The sequence below is a fragment of the Mastigoproctus giganteus genome, chromosome 6 (genome assembly GCF_048544385.1).
Source record: "Mastigoproctus giganteus isolate SK-2022 chromosome 6, ASM4854438v1, whole genome shotgun sequence".
NCBI classification, from domain to species: domain Eukaryota; kingdom Metazoa; phylum Arthropoda; class Arachnida; order Uropygi; family Thelyphonidae; genus Mastigoproctus; species Mastigoproctus giganteus.
Window position 1 is genome coordinate 82732828 of NC_143580.1, and position 19814 is coordinate 82752641.

Consider the following 19814-nt stretch of genomic DNA (forward strand, 5'->3'; position numbering starts at 1 on the left):
ACTAGCTTTCCTTCAAAACAGATCTTTTTTTATGTTTTTAACTGTTCATTGAAATGTATTTCTTCGAGAGTGGATGAAGCAATGATTAATTTAAATAATTACTTTCTAATAACACTTTTTGCTTAATATTTTGCATCATCAAGGAAAGAAAAGCGCGACTTGTGATTTGCAGTTTAGCAGAAGCAATTTACCTGAAGGAAACGTAGATGAAACTCTGTAAATTTTGCGCATTTCCTTCTCCTTAGTCACGCGTGTATGATACCTGGTATTGTTTGACTCAGACGAATTGTATATAAGCGATTCGAATCATGCATTGCATTATACGTGTGGTTTCCCATTTAATCTTCAAACTTATTGCGCTAATCGCTACAGTTTATGAAACTTTCCTAAGTCTAATACGAAGCGTTTTTCCAGATCGAAGAAAGTCAGTATTAGGAGAAGTTGTTCTTATTACGGGTGCAGGACATGGACTAGGAAAATTAACTGCAATACGGCTTGCTGAACTTGGAGCCAAAGTGGTACTGTGGGATATCAATCAGGTAAGGTATTTGCTTTAACTTTTATTGGAGCAGGCATGGGCATCGGAAAATTGCAAGCAAGAACGACACCTGTCCCTCCTTCGGATTTAAAAAAAATTGCATACTAGTATTTTCTTTTTTTTTAAATCCGGATATACTCGCTGCCTGAAAGAAAACTTCCAACGATCAGTTGGAAGTTTTCTTTCAGGCAGCGAGTTGTTAATTACTCCATGGATCGTTGAGAGTGACAACTTAAGAAAATTCAAAGATCAGTTGAATGGTTACTCACATGAGGAGAGAAACGTATGGATTGTTTGATTTCTTTTTAATTTTTATAAATGTATTTCTTATTTCTATTATACGGCTATCTTATTTCTATTGCACTATACGGCTAATACTGGTATTAAAATTAATATTAGTATTGAACGTATTGATATTTTTTCAATTTAGTGGGGAGAGTATTATTGGACGGTTTGTCCCGATTTGACATTCGCACATGAGCATCGTAGAATACTAATGTGGACGTACGTGTAAAAGGTTAGATGTGTAGCTGTAGTCCATCTGTGAACCTTTGACGCTCCTTCTCCAGAAAGTTCTGTATTACGATGGAATTAATTGTAGACTAGCGTTTTCCAAATGTGTTCCGTGAAAAATCATAATTAATAATTAAAAAAAGTAAATAAAATAAATAAATGTTGCATATTTGTAGCGTACAACACTTTTGTATCATTATAATTTTTGACATAATTTTTTTCGGTTATTAATGTACTGGCACAGACTAATAATCAAATAGACCACGGAACACTATTTTGGCGGGCTTTTGCATAAAGACGTATGCTGAGAGGTAATGATATCTACGAAAAAGTAGAATGTAGTAATCTAATATGCTATTCGTATGCGATTTAGCATGGAGTACACGAGTTGAAGGAGAGGGGGAAGCGAACCGTTATCCTAACTAAACTCACTTCCTTGTATAAATTTATTTTGATAATTATCAGTATTTCGGAATATTATTATTAAAATAAATAACCATGGATTTGTGGTCGAAAGAAGTAACTTTAATAAAGCGAGAAGCAAATACTTTTGAGTATTACAACTGTGGTCAATGAAAACGAACACAATATTGTCGCACTTCAAAGTGAGGATGAACAATCGCAGCCTTTTGTTCCCCAAAAATCCGAAGTGAAAAAACAGGAACCAACTAATAAAAGACCAAAACGAAAGTATGATGACAGTTACTTGAATTTGCAGTTAAAGGAACCACTGGGTGGCAGTGATCACTGTTTACTTAAGTGGGATTTACTTAAAGATAATACTATCATCAGAGATAAAGGGAAAGGTTTTTGCTTTTTTCAAGGTGACTACAGTGGTCTCAGACAGTTTTTAAATTCTCTACAGTGGGACAAACCGATGATGTTACCAACAGCAAATTCTAACTGGGAAGCATTCACAGACTTAATCTTCGAAGCTACTAGGCTTTTCATACGATCTAAGAAATATTGTTCAAGTTTAGGCCTTAATGGATGTCAGATGAACTAATGATACTCGTGGCAGAAAATAAAAATGCATGGGATACATATAAATTATGAGGTGACAAGGAAGTCTTTGGTAGAAATAACCTGGTCTGTAATCAAGTCACAAAGAAGGTTAGGTAGACGAAAGCAGATTACGAGAAATCTTTGGCAAAGAATGCAAAGAAAAACAGCAAGGACTTTACTTATATAAACTCTAGAATGAAGTGGATGAATCAGATTGGTCCACTTGATATCGATGGTTCGGATGTTGATGATCCTGCTGAGATAGCTGACAAACTGAATGAATATTTTGCATCTACAGTCACACCTGAGTAATTCTGTAGGGAGGTGGAGGACAGAAGCTTATTAAACTCTAATAGGGTGCAAAATGATTTTGTAATAACTGAGAGCAAAGTGAAAGGGAAATTATTGAAGTTAAACATAAGAAAGCCATCTCTGGTGGTGGGATCAATCCAGTTATATTAAAGGAGGCAGCAAAGGAAGTAAGCAAGCCTTTAGCCATACTATGAGAACATCCTTGGACTCAGATGTAATGTGCAAATGTATCCCCAATTCACAAAAGGGGTCAAAGAGTGACAAGAGTAATTACAGACCTGTTAGTTTAACTTCTGTTCCGGGGAAAATAATGGAGACACTGGTTAAAGGAGCATTGCAGGATCATCTAGACAAGACTGCGTTTATAATTCAGACACAGCATGAGTTTGTTAAGGTAAAGTCTTGTATGACAAATTTGATTGGTTATTATGATGTGGTTACAAAGAAACTGGATGCAAAAAATAATCTTGATATCATATACTTGGATTTCAGGAAAGTTTTTGCACATGGAAGACTTTTTGCACATGGAAGTTTTTGCACATGGATTTCAGGAAAGTTTTTGCACATGGAAGACTACTGTACAAATTGGAGCAGTATTGTATTAAGTGAAAGTCGCTACAATGGATAAAAGAGTGGTTGGGAGTTGGAGGAGAAAGAGCGTGGTAATCTATGGACGCTGCTCTTCGTGGACCAATGTTTTTAGTGGAGTCCCTTAGGTTTCGGTGTTAGGCCCACTGTTGGTTCGTATATTTATCAATGATGTTGATGAAAGTATATCAGGCTTAATATCCAAGTTTGCAGATGATACTATGGTTGGTAGGGTTGTTAATGGCAGTGATGGCGATGCGCTACTACAACAGGGTCTAGAAAAGTTGGGCAGATGAGCTGAGAAGTGCCAACTGAAGGTTAACGTTGAAAATGCAAAGTACTGCATATGTAACCCTAGAGAAATGTACCAACTGTGTGGTGTCAGGAGAGTGGAGAATGAAAAAGAACTGGGGGTAATTTTGCAGTCTCATATGAAGAAGTTTTCCGAGCAGTGCAGACAGGCTGCCAGAGCAGGTCATGGGGTATTGTCAATGATAAAAACAGGAATTTTGTTAGCAAGGTAAAGGAGGTGATTATCCCTTTGTACAGTATAAGGCAATGGTCAGGCCACGCCTTGAGTATTGCGTACAGGTCTGGAGGCTTAATTTTAGGAAGGATGTAAAGTTTCTTGTGCGAGTACAGAGAAGGGCTACAAGATCGGTAAAGGGAACGAAGAGGTCTCTGACCAAGAAACTCTTAAGTTCTGCAAATTGCAGCGTTTGCAGATCACCTGCGAGGTGATCTGATTGAGGTGTATAAAGCCTTGAATGGTTCGAGCAAGTTCAATGCTGATGGGATTCTTCGTCTTGCTCAGATTACGAACCTGAGGGGACATAAATTCAAATTGAGGAAAGACAGTTGTAGAATAGATGCGCGGAATTTGCTTTTAGCCAGCGGCTAGTTGATTGCTGGAACAAACTTCCATCTGTCGTTGTGGAAGTTGGTAGCATAAATAAATTCAAGGAGGAACTGCACAAACCTTTAGAGGGAATGGATGTATTAAATTGTTTTTCTTTTGGCTGATGCTACATAAGCTTGCTTTCTTGTTTTACATGCATCTACTACTACTACCGCTAAACCAATAGTGGTCAGAACACACACATTTGGCTGTTATAAGTGTAATGTGATCAGTTGTTACAGCCCATGAAAGTCTTTGTACAGGTTGACAGTTGGTGGTATTGTGTTCCACTCAGGGATCGATATGGAAAGTTTATGAATTGGAATGCTAGTTAACAAAATGTGTTATTTTTAATAATCAAGTACGTAAACAATATGACCGATGAGTATGACGAAATGGAATGGTGTTCTGCGTGCTCTGGTCTGTTCTGTACCCTGGCTCCAATTGCTCCCTTCAGGCATCCTTGAACTCCACTAAGAGGGCCGCCGTAGCCCTGCCCTAATTGTGTATTCAAATTTAACCCTGGTCACGTTCCGATGTTATTTTTTAATCATAATCCTTTCTTTGTGACATGGGAACATTGCTGTATTGAAAGGTATAAGAGCAGCTTCACTGTGGCATAAAATTGCCACAATGAAGAGCACACTCATATGCCAAATTCTCTCAAACAGAGAGAGGGTTACAGAATCAAAACAAACTATTGACCGTTTTATGAAGGTGCGCTTTTTCCAGGAAAACCGTTTGTGCTCCATTGGTGATATTGGTGTCTACTTGTCTCCCAATGTACAGAAATTATGTGAACGCATATTGTTTCAAGGAAAAGAATTTCTGGCTGCTATTTAATGATGAACATCTTTGTAATGAAATGCTAAATATCTCTTCACCAAACAGTAAAATTGTAATTTTTGAAGAAAGGCTAATTATTATTATTATTTTAATGAAACTCCAAACACGAGAAGTATTAGAACCTATAGCGCATAGTACCGTGTATGGGTTGAAGGCTCAGAAGATGAAAGAAGATACTTATTGACATTAGACTTGAACTTCTGTAGAATGTAATTTTAAGGAAATACGTATGAAGTAAGGTTGTTCTAGAAAACGGCAGTTGAACGAATAAATAAGGAAGAAGAAAAGTTGGTTCTGTGAGTTTGACAGTAAAAGGATGTCGACTGGTTGAGTCGCGTGTTTCGACTGCTTTGGAAGAGAGAGTGGAAACTAAAGAAGCCAATTCAGAAGAATAGTGCCCATGGATTGGAAGTAGCTGAAAAAAAGCATGCAACAGAAACAGAAGGTCTATGAGTCAGAGAGTGGAGAGACTCTGTTGGAGATGAGTCATTAATTAACCTAACTGCCCTCTTTTGAATGGAAACTAGAAATGTGAGAGACGTTTTGGGGAAACCACCCCAGTTGTGGGAACAATATTGCATGGTAGAGCGGATTTCGGATTTGTACAGAGTCAACAGCTGTTTGGAAAAAAAGTAACGCCGAGAGAAAAAGAAAAAAGTTTTTTTAGATGCAAAGGAAGCAATATTTGTAATGTGCTTATACCAAGAGAGATTAGAAGTCAGGGTAATCTTCAATAGAGATATGTGATCTTGCCTAGAAATCAGAGTCATCGAAGATAAGCACAGGAGTAGAAGAATTCTTTTTGCGAGATATAAGACAGGACTGAGTTTTAGTTGAAGCTGTTTGTCCAAGGCTAGGTTTCTCAAACTGGAAGGTGGAATGCAATGTGCTATCATCAGCAAAACTATGGATAGGATTTCCGGTAAATGGAAGGAGGTCATTAATATACAAGAGGAAAAGAGTGGGAGAAAAAACTGAATCTTGGGGAATACCAGCATTAGTGAAGAAGTTAGAGGATAGAGAGCCATCCACCATCACCCGCAGTGAGCGGTCGGATGGAAAACTGGATACCCAATTATAAAAAACAGTTGGCAAACCATAGGATGGAAACTTGTTTAGAAGACCTTTATGCCAAACACAATTGAAAGCCTTTGAGATGTCAAGAGCAACTGCTTGTGTTTCACCAAACTTTTCCATTGAATTTGTCCATAAATGGGTAACATAAGCCAGAATGACTTATGACCAGAAATTCGACACTGACGGAATTCATATTGACGATCGTTCATCCCATAGAAGGTTTCTAGATAGTTTAAGAGTTGGTGGTTAATTGATTTCTCCGTTACTTTAATTAAAATAATAAATTGGATACCTGAAAAATTCATATTCGAGGTGACACTTGTCTGTGTTCAGTCTCAGAATTGCATCTTATTTTATTAGTAAAGAACTCGCCCATCTCTTATTAACAAAGCAATGCGATACACTGAGTGATCACTGAATTATAACCACCCCTATGAAAACTGCATGCGACCCCGCTGACCACGTGAGGTACGAGAGTGCGGAGTTAGTCGACCTACGTAACATAGATAAGGTGTCACTAGTTCAGTAGGTAGTAAAATTCCGAGAGTGATGAGTAAAAGGAAGGATTTATCGGAATTTGATAAAGGACAGATTGTGGGTGCTTGAGGAGCTGGGGCCTCGATTTCCTAAACGGCTTAACTTGTGGGGTGCTCGAGAGCTGCCGTCGTTAAAGTGTACCAGGACGCGTCAAAATGATCAAACAACGACCCGACGGCAAATCTGCAAAGGTCAGCGAAAGGTTGATGTTAGAGGTGAGCGCCGGGTCCGACGACTCATACAGGCGAACAGGCGCAGCACTGTTCGCCTGTACGAGTCGTCGGACCTGGCATGGGCCAACCCTGAACAATATCTGGCATGACCATGCGTCGCACGCTCGCACGGATGGGCTATACCAGCATCCTCTCCTAACCAAGGTTCATCGGCGTAATAGACTCGCCTGGTGCAAAGAGCATGCAAGTTGGACGTTAGAAGACTGGAAGAAGGTTTGCTGGTCGGATGAGTCACGTTATTTACTCTACCCTATGGATGGTCGTGTACGGATTTGGCGTCAACAGCATGAGGCTCTTCATTCATCATGCATGGTATCAAAAGTGCAGGCCGGTGGAGACGGTTGTATGGTGTGGGGCATGCTTCACTGGCAGGAACTTGACCCCTGGTGCATGTGGAATAATGTATCAGTGGTCTCCGCTATCGTCAACTGCTGGCTGACTGTGTACACCCCGCTATGTTACACTTTTTCCGAATGGCGATGGTGTCTTCCAAGATGACAATGCGCCGAGCCACCGGGCACGTGTTGTGCAGGAATGGTTTGAGGAACACAGTTCTGACTTCCAGCATATCGATTTGCCTCCGAACTCGCCCGATATCAATCCCATAGAGCATTGTGGGACACTATGAAAAGGATATCAAACGTCTGGATACACCAATCACCTACATACCTGCATTGCTGACCGCATTACACACAACTTGGTTGGCCATACCTCCCGAACGCTTCCGACATCTTGTTGAATCAATGCCACGTCGGATAGCTGCTGTACCGAGGGCAAAAGGAGGACTTACGAAGTATTAGGTAGGTGGTCATAATTCAGTGATCACTCAGTGTATGTGCCGTCAAGCTGGTTAACCTACAGAGTGGTGTGAATAAAAAAAAAAAATAAGTAAAATAATAATAATAATAAAAACCAAACCGAAAAGAGCTGCGGCAGAATTAGTGATATTCGTTCCACTAATGGGTAAGTTCCAGCGTTCCTAGCATATTCCGATATTAAATGCCCTGCAAAGCCATTCGGATGATTTGCATCCTTGACAGACTACCGTGGATAATCATCTGTCTAAACACATTCTGTGAATATACGAAATCCTTCGTCCTTTCGATAAATTGAGATATATTATCTTTACCCCAAAACGGACAATTGCTGCCGCCAATATATCACCGTATTTTGCCTCAGCGGGAAAAGTGATATTTACTACTATAAGTGTCATATTACTAGGAGAAACCATTGATGCAAATCTGGCTGTATGTCCAATCTCAGTATTCCAGTCTTAAGAGGGTTTTGGGGCACCCTGAGAGATTTGTACAAAATTCATAATAAAGAGATAATGCCTCGCAAGATACTACACAGATGTAGCCCAGTGGTCAGGAGCGAGAGTGCGTAGCACGCGTTCCTTGAGTGGACCGGGGTTCAAGCCCGTGACTACTAAATACGATAAATATTTGTATTGACGATTTATTGTAAACTCTACTGACTTGGTTGTCGTGCCAGAGTATAAACAGAAAATTTATTTATAATAACTCATCATGAAATACCTCGCAAGATACTTCTGTAGTGTTGATATGTTGTAAGATGTAGATCTTACATGGGCAGGTGTATTTGTGTCTCGGCGAGAGAATGTGTAATTTAGGAAGGATAGAGTTAGCATTAACGAAAATGTTAGTAAAATTTTAAGTGAAAGTATATAGAACACCACGAAGTTTTGACAAAGGGACGATTAAGAGCTCAGTCATAGATAATGGTAACTAAAAGGTTCACTTAAAATGACAGAAGGACACCACACCAGAAATAAGGGCAAGTAAGGAGCCTCGCCGTAAGCCTAGCAGTTAGGGAACTCATCTAGACAGACAGAACTATATAAATGACTTTATAATAGATTATGGAGGATAGGTATTAATACTTGAACTATAGGTAGTGGCATTAGCCGATATTGGAATGTATACGACTCGAAACAAAGGGGAATTAAAGGGGAGTCTAAGATAAAAAAAAACCCTTTAGTAGAATAAACTCTAGCCAGTATAAGTAACCAAGGCAGCAATGAATTAACTGTACGTAGAACGATAGTGTACCCAAGTAGTGACAAGCAATGGTTGGAAAGAAAAAGTTCCGTTTGTAGTTATGTATATACAGGGTGTTTCAGTTAAACGTTTCAGAACTTCTAAGAGGGGTAGGGTACATCCTGACAACTCGAAATCATATAGCAATGTGGGGTCGGAAATGCTTTCCTGAAGGGGTGTTGTACACAGAAGCACCATAAAGAAAAGAGACCGTAAGTGAGAAATCGTTTTAATAATACATGAAAAGAAGCAAAAGGTACATGGATTAAAGTAAGTGTTCGAAGTTTCTTCCACGGGCTACAATGCACGCCTCACATCTCCGACGCATGGACATCCGAACATTCTGGAATACTCCAGGCGAATTTCGAATTTCTTCGGCAGCTACTGCGATTCTTGCAACCAGCTCCTCAGCATTGTCAACAGGGGTGTCATAAACTAGCGATTTCATATGACCCCAGAAATAAAAATCAAGACATGATAGGTCGGGTGACCGAGCAGGCCAACGCACGGGACCACCACTTCCCGTGCGTTGGCCTGCGAGATCACCTCATCGAACCTTACCTGTTACCGTGTCGTCTAACCGGACCTATCTACTTGATCTTTCTGCAGCAAGTATTGCCACAACCTTTGAGAGATGAACAGATTTCTGCATCGACGCAACAGACAATGTTGTTCCAACACGATGGAGCCCCTGCCCATTATAGCGGAGATGTTCGTAGCTACCTGGATGTCACATTTGGTCAACAGTGGATCGGACGTGGTGGTCCCGTGCGTTGGCCTGCTCGGTCACCCGACCTATCATGTCTTGATTTTTATTTCTGGGGTCATATGAAATCGCTAGTTTATGACACCCCTGTTGACAATGCTGAGGAGCTGGTTGCAAGAATCGCAGTAGCTGCCGAAGAAATTCGAAATTCGCCTGGAGTATTCCAGAATGTTCGGATGTCCATGCGTCGGAGATGTGAGGCGTGCATTGTAGCCCGTGGAAGAAACTTCGAACACTTACTTTAATCCATGTACCTTTTGCTTCTTTTCATGTATTATTAAAACGATTTCTCACTTACGGTCTCTTTTCTTTATGGTGCTTCTGTGTACAACACCGCTTCAGGAAAGCATTTCCGACCCCACATTGCTATATGATTTCGAGTTGTCAGGATGTACCCTACCCCTCTTAGAAGTTCTGAAACGTTTAACTGAAACACCCTGTATATAGAGTATTATTAAATTGTGGTAAGAGATTTATACCACTTCCCTGAATGCAGTCAATAGGCTGTAGTGTGGTTCTTACCAAGGTTAAGAAACTAATCAAGGAATGTTAGATTGGGTAGTAAGTCTTTAAGTAATTGCTAATATGTAATGAGAAGGCTATATTATCCTGATATATAACTGACGGTGTTCGTAATGTATAACTTAAAACAATGTCATATATGGTAAGAGACCAAGGTGAAGTTACTACATTGTCAGATAAAGATGAGGAGTGATCAATGTAAATGAGAACGAACGAGCATTCAACAATTGTAAATCTATGTGCCCTGTTTATTTGCAATACGTAAGAACTTATAATAACCAAGTTTTAATATTTCACAAAGCATATTTGTATGGCTGCTAATTAAAGTATGTTAGTTTATGCCAAATCTTTATGGGTATTGTATATAAATGTTTATGTATAAAGTGTAATAAATTAATGATTTCAAAGTTTTATACTGAGTGACATTATTCAGAGACACAGACACTTACCACAAGGTAGCTCTTACGGATAAGAGCAGGGGAAATATAAATACCCTCCGAATCTTGGAAATTTCTGATTATAACACAAAGTAGTATAGTCAGGTCGCGAAATTGGGGCTTGAAAGATTGAGGGTTCTACTCTTCCTAAAGCACAATCCTGTGAACTTCCAGGATAACATTGATTAAAGAAATTACAAAATATAAGGGAAGATAGGTTTTATATATATTAAATCCCCACAATGTTATACTGTTGAAATTTGCTGTCCCATGCCCTCCAATACCTTAAAAAAATCTATGAGCCCTCGAATTCCTGGTATTCTAGTGAGCCGAGGAGTTGTCTCGCCAGTAGTACACCTATTTCTGCTCCAACTTTGGCTACACGCTCGCAAACTACAGAGTCCATGTGCTGAAAATTTATTTTCAGCAGTACAAATGTACAAATGTCAAGTCGAAAAATGTACACATTAAAAAAAAAGACCAAAAAAAAAAAAACACATAAACGTTTTTGAAATATGCCAGGATGTGGGTTACCAAGAAGACCCTCACACAGAACCCTCTCTTCCCTGATGAAAACTCGGTAGATTACAAAGTTTCAATAGATATTTCCAAATTGTGACACACTCTGGACATACTCAACTCACATACATAGATTTAGATCTGTAGTCGATTGATAAGTCCTATTATGATGATATTTTGGACTCTTTTTGAAGCTGCATTTGCACCTGGATTTATGTATCAGAGTTTGTTGCGGGATTTGTGCACTTGAATGTGCACAAATCCAGCAACTTGTAAAAATGTATGAAGTATAAGCCTGTTTACTGCAGCTAAAAGTCTCTGCTTAAAACAAGAAAAGAAAACCAAGAACTAAGTTATTCCTTAAAAGTTGCTTCTTAAAAACGTGCAACTTTCCTCATCCATTTGTCATACCTCTTTTTATGGGCTCATAAAAATAAGCAGTTTATTCACAATCTAGGAAATACTAACGTTTTTATGGTATTGAAAACAAATTGGAACACAAAGAGTTCAAATCAGAGTACGAATAATGCGATTTTCAAACAACAAACTACAATTAATGTGCTAAACTTTAATAACTATAAATTTAATGAGATATAAACGTTCGTTCCCGAATAATATTGTGGTGTTTTTGAAGAAGCCGGAAATTTTTTATTAGATAATGGTCCTCTATTGTATTGCTGTTTCCTTATTCATGCCTTAATGTTTTCATTTGTATTTAACTTATCCTTTTTGAATGATTTTGTTAATTTTATAAAGTTGTTGTAAAATCATTCTGAAAGAAACTCGGAGTTGTGTTAAAAAGTTATCTTTCAGAAAAATTCGCCGTTCTCAATAAATAAAATAATTACATAAAAGAAGACAATCGAAATTGAAGAGGTTCGAATTAGTGAGGTTTTACTGTAAATTTCTACTTTCATATCATATTATATGAAAGCAGTAGACATGAAAGTTGCTGTAAACGCAGCGAAAGATAAACGTAGGCAAATCTGTTCTGTAAAAAAAAAAAAAAAAAAAAAAATATTAAGTGAAGAAACGGCATATATGCTAGTTCCGCACCATTGTGTATATGTTAGAATCATCATCTACTGAATGTGTCTAGTCATTGAAAATGTCAACGCGAGAAGCATATCATAGAATCTGTATGAGCAGATGTACCGCGACTTATCAATTAGACATTTTTCTCATACAAATTCTGATACAGGTATCCAGATATATAAAAAAAAAGTATATTAAATGCAAATTCCCATTGGTTCTAGTAATTCTGAATGCGAGTATCCCAAAAGTCAGAATCCCCCTTTGTCGGGGACCCCCATCAAGCAAATGCTAACTATACGAGGTTCCCTTAAGAAGTTTATGGCTAAGAAGTCAAATCGGATCACTGGAGCCACAAGGGTTGATGTCATTGCCATATTTAGCATAATGGAGTCAGGAGTGTTGCACCTCCATATTGAGAATGAAAGAATGTAAGCAAAGCTTGACGTCCTTTCTCAGGAATGGGAAAATCAAATGCCACAACGCCCCCGTTCCTTTGCCGAGGCGTTGAGGAGTGGCGCAGGGTAGCCCTTCGCTGACCAGCCAAGTAAAATCCCTACAAACAAGTCAACAAAGAAAAATCTGGAGTCTCACGTAATACTGATGAAGCCGACAGAGAACGCCCAACTCGAAACGAGTGAAGCTGTGAAAGCGGCTCTCATCAAAAACATGAAGGAGCAAATGAAGATAATTAGACTAAGAAGCATAAGGAAGACCAGGAACCCCGGTATAATAATAGAAACTGATATCAGGGAGGAGGCACTGACAATCCTTAAGAACCCAGATATCACCAGCTATGGATTAAAACTGGAAGCCCCAAAACGGAAAGGGCCATCGATCGACCTGTTTGACGTTGACCACAGTATAACCCTATAAGAGCTTAAAGAAGAAGAAATATATCTCAAGAACCTGAGTATGTACCTACCAGAAGAACCAACAACAGAGGACGTCATTCCGAAATATAAAACCAGGGCAGAATCGCCGACCAATGGCAATTGAGTGGTTGAGTTCTCACCTAGAGCATGGCAAGTAATAGGATCTTTGTGGGCTGGGGCAGCCACAAGTTCAAAGATTATATCTCTGTCCCGAAGTGCTACAGGTGTCTCTGCTTTGGACATACGTCCCACGCATGTGACCAGCGCGAGTCCACCTGTGGGCACTGTGCCCAAAAGGGGCACGAGTTTAAAGATTGCCCCTCCAAGGAACAGCCACCAGCATGTGCTAATTGCAAAGCAGCTAAGGCACCGCATGACCACTCAATAAGAGATATTAATTGCCCTGTCTCCAAAAAGATCAAGAGCATATACCAAACTAGGATTAATTATGGATAGATGCCCTCCAAAGAACAACCAACAGAAGATAAACATCTTGCAGCTAAATGCACAAATAGAGAGAGGGTGGTCCCAGATCAACGAAAAATCAAGACAGAGGAGCAACACATCGATGCCTTATTTATACAAAAAAAGAAAAACTCAAACTATTGTATTAGGGCCACTCATAATTTCTTATATATTCCCATATATGTATTATGTCTCTAAATTGCGTGTGTTCTCTGCCTGTTTTGCTGGACGAAAAACCGCAGCTTCTGGGGGGAGGAACCTTGCTATCTACGCCTGGGACCGACTAACTCAGCCACGGACTGAAAAAGCCCATTAATGTTTCTGGCGTAATCGACGAGATTCGAACCCGGGCCTTTTCCATCTGGTGGTGGGGAAGACAGTTACAATACCATTGTGCTACGCGCGCAGGCCCTTATTTATGCAGAAACCATACGTCCATATGGGGAACGTCGAGGGACACCTTGCCTCATATAAGATTATTCAGAGTACTGATTACCACCCATGGGCCGCTAGCATTATTAAAAGCAGTCTATATCAAAAGCTGTCATTATTAAAAGCCGATCACTGCTGTTAAGATCACACCTCTGTGTACTTCCATCAGTGCCTGTGCACAAATCCTAACTCCGCTTGGATCCCTGTACTTTCTCTCGCTCTACAGTCATCCCGGTGAGGACATTACTACTGCATTTCCCTAATACAGGCAACATCACACCATATCCCTGTTGGGCGATTGGTTCTAGGTATAGATGCAAATTGTCGCTCTGCCCTCTGGCATAGTACAACACCGAACAGAACATCAACGAGAAATTGCCCCAGACTGGAGGACTTCATCCTTTCATCGGGCTTAAGAGTATTAAATCGCCCAGGTCAACTGTCCACCTTCAGCAGTCCTCACGGGGAAAGTACGATAGACATATCACCATGGCCACGCCAGATATTGCAAATAAACTTACCTGCTGGACTGTGCAGGAATCCTGGACAACGTCGGACCACAGAGCAATTACATTCTCCCTGGTTCGCTCTGTGGAACGATCCCCGCCTATTCCCTGTGACATAGTTCGCTTTTTCAACATTACAATAACGTAATGAATGAATTTCCACGTTAAAATGGCATATTTTAAAATTATTTTAAGTGTTTTTGCAATTGTGTTTTGAAGTGTTATTTATTATTAATTTTTAGGATAATAATGATGCCGTTACAAAGGAAATAAAAGAGAAAGGGGGAGAAGCTTATTCATATCAATGCGATGTGAGCAAAGAAGACGAAGTTCACTCGGTAGCAAAATTGGTAAAGGAAGAAGTTGGTGACGTTACCATATTAATCAACAATGCCGGAGTTCTCTTTGGGAAACAAATTCTGGAGTCCAAGAATGAACACATAAAAAAAACACTGGAAGTTAACGTGCTTAGTCACTTCTGGGTAATTATTTTTTTAATTTTTACTAGGGGGGGGGCTTCGCCCCCTGCTCACTTTTTTTGATAAAACAAAATACTTACAGAAGCTTTCGACACTGTGTGTGTCTCTTCCTCAGCTATGAATACATAAATACTTTACGATATCTATATAATATCCGTGTAGATACACCATAGACAACTCTTAAAGAAAGACTAGGAACGTAGTGTGAAAGGCATCATTTCATCTGTATCTCATATTGTGCTCATCCTTCACAACGAGTTGCCAAGTATTCAATAACTTCATTGATAGAGAAGACTATTGTTATTTATTCTTGGTGGGCGCCACCACCCAGATGAACCATTTCAAAGCTAGTTGGCTTTTCATTGGCGGGAGACTTTCACACTACGATCGTAGTTTTTCTTTAAGAGTTGTCTCTGATGTATCTACCGATATTATATAGATATAGAATCTTAAAATATTATGCCTTGTTGCATTTAGTTTATTTAAATAAATACGTTACACATGGAAATCAAGAATGGTACCGCGTGGTCGTGTTAGATAAACTTAGCGCGTGACCACGCTTAAAGAGAAGCTTGTTTTACCACAGTAAAACAAGCTTCTGTTAATTATTTTTGTATTGTTACATATTTCACGTAACACGCATCCTTCTTCTCTCATTGGCTGAATAAATATCATTAGGAGGAAACTTATTTAAATCTATAGAAAGGTAATAGCGAAGTAATTTTGAACCTTAATACTCACTATTTAAACATCTGCTGCGTATAGAAACATACGGGCTCACAACGTGTGATGAGTATTGGCTTGGCGCACCCAGGGGCCTGAGCTGGATATCATCATTCTTCTCTTTCTTGGTGATTCCTTTCTACTTCTCTCTCTCTCTCTCTCTCTCTCTCTCTCTCTCTCTCTCTCTCTCTCTCGGTGATTCCCTTCTACTTCTCTCTCTTTTATGCATTTATTTATTATCATAGTTTTTTTTTTTTGTTTTTTTTCTGTTTACTAATTTATTTGTTTTTTTTTTATTTATTTTATTTTACTTTATTTATTTTTATATTTATTTTTATAAATGTCTTATTTTATTAATTTCGATTCCATATCCAGCACCATTGGCGATCGTTTTTTTTTTTTTTTTCCCTCTGGAATGGGCCCCCAGAGGATCCTGGCCTACCTTCTGACAACATCAGATGGGTCAGAGTCTCTCTTGAGACATTACGTGCTTTACATGGACTGGCCCACCTTCCCGTGGTGTGGACGAGTACCCAGAATCATCTGTCCAGGTGACTGATGCTTCTGGATAGCCAAGCGGCCAGAACAGAACAACAGAACGCACACATAATACACACAAACCGACGTCACACACATATCTGGCCTATTTATAGTGATACTGTTCTTCACAGAGATACGAGGCGGAGTTGAACAAACGTTCTAGGAGCTGCCCTTTACCTATACACATGTCCACATGTTCTACTTCTCTCTCTCTCTCTCTCTCTCTCTCTCTCTCTCAGTGATTCCCTTCTACTTCTCTCTCTCAGTGATTCCCTTCTACTTCTCTCTCTCAGTGATTCCCTTCTGCTTCTCTCTCTCAGGGGGTTAACTCAGAATTGTTTTTTTTTTTTTTTTTTTTTAGTCTGGTGCAGCAAAACCCTTAGGCTTCCTTCCACCATATGGATAATAATAATAGTCTAGTCTGAAACCTGCGATCACGACCAGTGGATTATAATTTTTGTTCCTTTCAAGCCTCATTTTCGATTAGTTGTGAGCAAAAAGTCAGGTTCTCTTAAAGTTGTGCAATATTTGAACAACTTGCGGTGTAACAATTTGATCTATTGTAAGTGCCAAGACCTATATTTAAACAGCGAATTCAGTACAGTACTTGTATTCCCTGAAGTTTAAATTATTCTGACTGAAAAAGTACAATATGTACACAGAATATTTCAAATATTTTTCACGTATATGGCGCGCTACTTTTTATACAGGGAGTTTCAAATGTACATACAAAAAAAACTGGGACCCATTATAGAGAACAAAATGAGAAAAAAAATCATATAAACAAGTGTATGATTCTGAACGGTTACGGAGTAATGGTTGTTTGAATTTTAAAAAAATGGCTATGAAGTTTTGAATAACAATAAAAGAAGAATAAGCAGACCTGTACTTAATATGATTAAAACTTTTAATAGATATGTATCTTTATTCTTGTTTATTATTTAATTATTACTTAAAAACACCTTGCTTTTTTTTTTCTTTATAGAAACATTCATAACTCTGTACCGTTCAGAATCGGCCGCACATTTACCTAGCTGTAACCGGGCGTTCTCCTAAGAGAAATAAACTGTTGATAATAATAATAATAATAATAATAATAATAATAATAATAATAATAATAATAATAATAATAAAACTTGTATTATTTTGTATCCTAGAATACGTCTCAGAATATTTGACGATTCTTTAGAAACACCTTATTTAACACAAACTGACGCGCATGAATATTGGCGCCTCTATAGCCAGGTGGGCAGGAGCAGCAGTGCGTAGCATACGCTTCTTGATTAGACCGGGGTTCGAACCCGTGACCACCAAATATGGAGGATGCGGAAAGGTAAGGAAATGACCACTGCATATCTCCCCCGGAGCAATATGGCCTTAGTCGCTAATGCTCCTAAAAACCACATAAACAAACAAACAACAGCATGAATATTCACGAGTGCTCGTTTTAAGAGTTACATTACAAGATCGCATCCAAATGTCCGTCGATGTGATCGTGATAAATGATACTTGCTGTATAACCGAGAGTGAATGGGGACATTAGCAGCAACTAATTGCAGATGATACGGGTAGACACACTTCGTACCATTTTAACGCACGAGTGGGTTAAAATGCCATTTTCGTGCCGTGCCCTTTTAACCTGTATAGTGAAGGGTGATTCTACCCTGTGGTGTGATACAGGGCATTTTCCCTCTCCATTTGAAGTTATTCGGTGGTGCGATCTGGGTATAGTTACTTAAAGATGACATCCAAGATATTACGGATGGAGTCCTGCCACGTCGTTGTCATCTGTCCTTCAGGTGTCTTCGTGGAGGGAATGACCTCTTCCCTAGGGAGTTTTCTAGTTGTTATCCTATAAACAATACCCACGGGTCAGAGTTTCCCACAATGAAGACAAGGTGCGCCCAGGACAGTTTTTAACTCTGCCTGATCATTGCTGTATAGGAATTCCTTGCCTCCTGTATTGGTTCCTGAGGTATTCTACTTCTGCCGCAGGCCAGATCTTCCTGGCTCTCTGGAAAATACACCTCTTTTGGTTGACCTCTTTTCTAAGGGTCTGTAGTTCCCGGGACCACCATGGCACAGCACCCGGTACGGGGTTTTTCCGCTTAATGGCGACATTGGCTGCATTAACTATAGTATCAGTGATTTTACGCTGGTGGGATTCCAAGTCGGAATTCATCAGAGTGACAGTTTGGAGGGCTCAGACATAATCGCGTAGTGTGTCCTTGAACAGTGGTCAATCCGCTTTTTTGCACTGAGTAACGGTGAAGTATCTGACTGGAAGAGGTTGTACGATGTAATGTTCTTTCCATGTTGAATGTGATGGCGTGGTGGTCAAAAGTTGTCCATCCTTCACGAACGGTCCAGTTTGTGATGTATCCCACGAAGGATCTGGTGGCGAGGGTAACGTCTATCGTCGCCTCCCAGAGCGTACTGGAAAAGGTGGGAAGATTATTAGTTCTATTAAGGACTGTGAGGTTAGTATTAGTATTAGTATTAGTAACGGCCGCAAGGTGCAAGAAAGCCTATGGCTATGCTGCACCAGCCAAAAAAAAAAAAAAAAAACCCGAACAAAACAATGATAAAAACAAAAAATAAATAAATAAATAAAATAAATAACCAAATAATAATAATTAATAAATAAAAAAATAAATAAAATAAAATAAAATATAAATAAAAAGGAAATTAAACCTATCATCCTATGCGCTTCCCTTACCCGAAAGTACTATCCAGATGACCTTTGAATTTCCCCAAACTGTCGGCCTCTACCACCCATGAAGGCAACTTATTCCAGTAATTTATAACTCGCTGGCTAAAATAAAACTTCCTGCAGTCCAATCTAAACATTTCCCCCCCCCCGTAACTTGAATTTATGTCCCCTAGTTCTAGCATCATTTATAACCTCGAAAATTTTGTCCTCATTCATTTTACTGATGCCTCTCAGAGCCTTAAACACCTCAATCAAATCTCCTCTAAAGTGTCTAGTTTCCAAACTCTGCAACCAACATATTCGAAGTCTTTCTTCATAAGGACGCTCTTTTGCCAATCTCACCAGGCGAGTTACCCTTCTTTGCACCCTTTCAAGAAGCTCGATGTCTTTCTTTAGGTGCGGTCATAATACTTGAACACAGTATTCCAAGTGTGGTCTAACATAAGCCTTATATAATGGGATTATCACGTCCCTATCTCTACTTGCAAAAATTCGATAGATCATCGATAGGACACCATGGGCCTTCCTTGCAACCTGTTTACAATGCTCAGAGAATTTCATGTCTGACCGTATCGTTACACCCAAGTCCCTTTCCTCCAGTACTGGGTTTAGTTGAACTCCACCAAGTGAATAAGTTTTTTTTGGGATTACTGTTTCCCAGGTGTAATACCTTACACTTTGTTGGATTAAAGCACAGCTGCCATTTTTCTGACCATTCTTGAAGTCTATCTAGGTCTCTCTGAAGAAGCTCAGCTTGACAGTGATCATTAACTACTCTACCAATTTTAACATCATCTGCAAATTTAGACATCACGCCCTCTATCCCTTCATCAATGTCGTTTATGAAAATTAAAAACAACAGTGGTCCTAATACTGATCCTTGGGGAACCCCACTTCTTACATCAACCCAATCTGAGGAATAGCCATTTATCACAACCCTCTGCCTCTTGCCCTGAAGCCATCCTCCTATCCATCTAAGGATTTTCCCAGTGATTCCAACCTGTTCCAGCTTATAAAGCAACCGCTCATGTGGGACTGAGTCAAAAGCTTTGCTGAAATCTAAATAAACAATGTCGAAATTATTCCCTAAATCCAGCTCGTGAGTGACCCTTTCGAAATAGCGAACCAGATTTATTAAACATGATTTTCCCTTTACAAAACCATGCTGAGTATCCTTGAGAATTTCAGTTCGATCCAA

At 39.3% G+C, this 19814-nt stretch overlaps 1 protein-coding gene across 1 annotated transcript in view; it reads left to right on the top strand.

Moving 5' to 3' along the window:
* Nucleotides 1-308: 308 nt before the first annotated feature.
* Nucleotides 309-19814, top strand: part of LOC150084440 (short-chain dehydrogenase/reductase family 16C member 6-like) — a 47533-nt gene continuing 28027 nt past the window's right edge. Inside the window, exons 1-2 of the mRNA XM_090376232.1 lie at nt 309-539; nt 14404-14643. Coding sequence (XP_090232358.1) covers nt 309-539; nt 14404-14643 — 471 coding nt within the window. The remainder of the gene's footprint in view (nt 540-14403; nt 14644-19814) is intronic.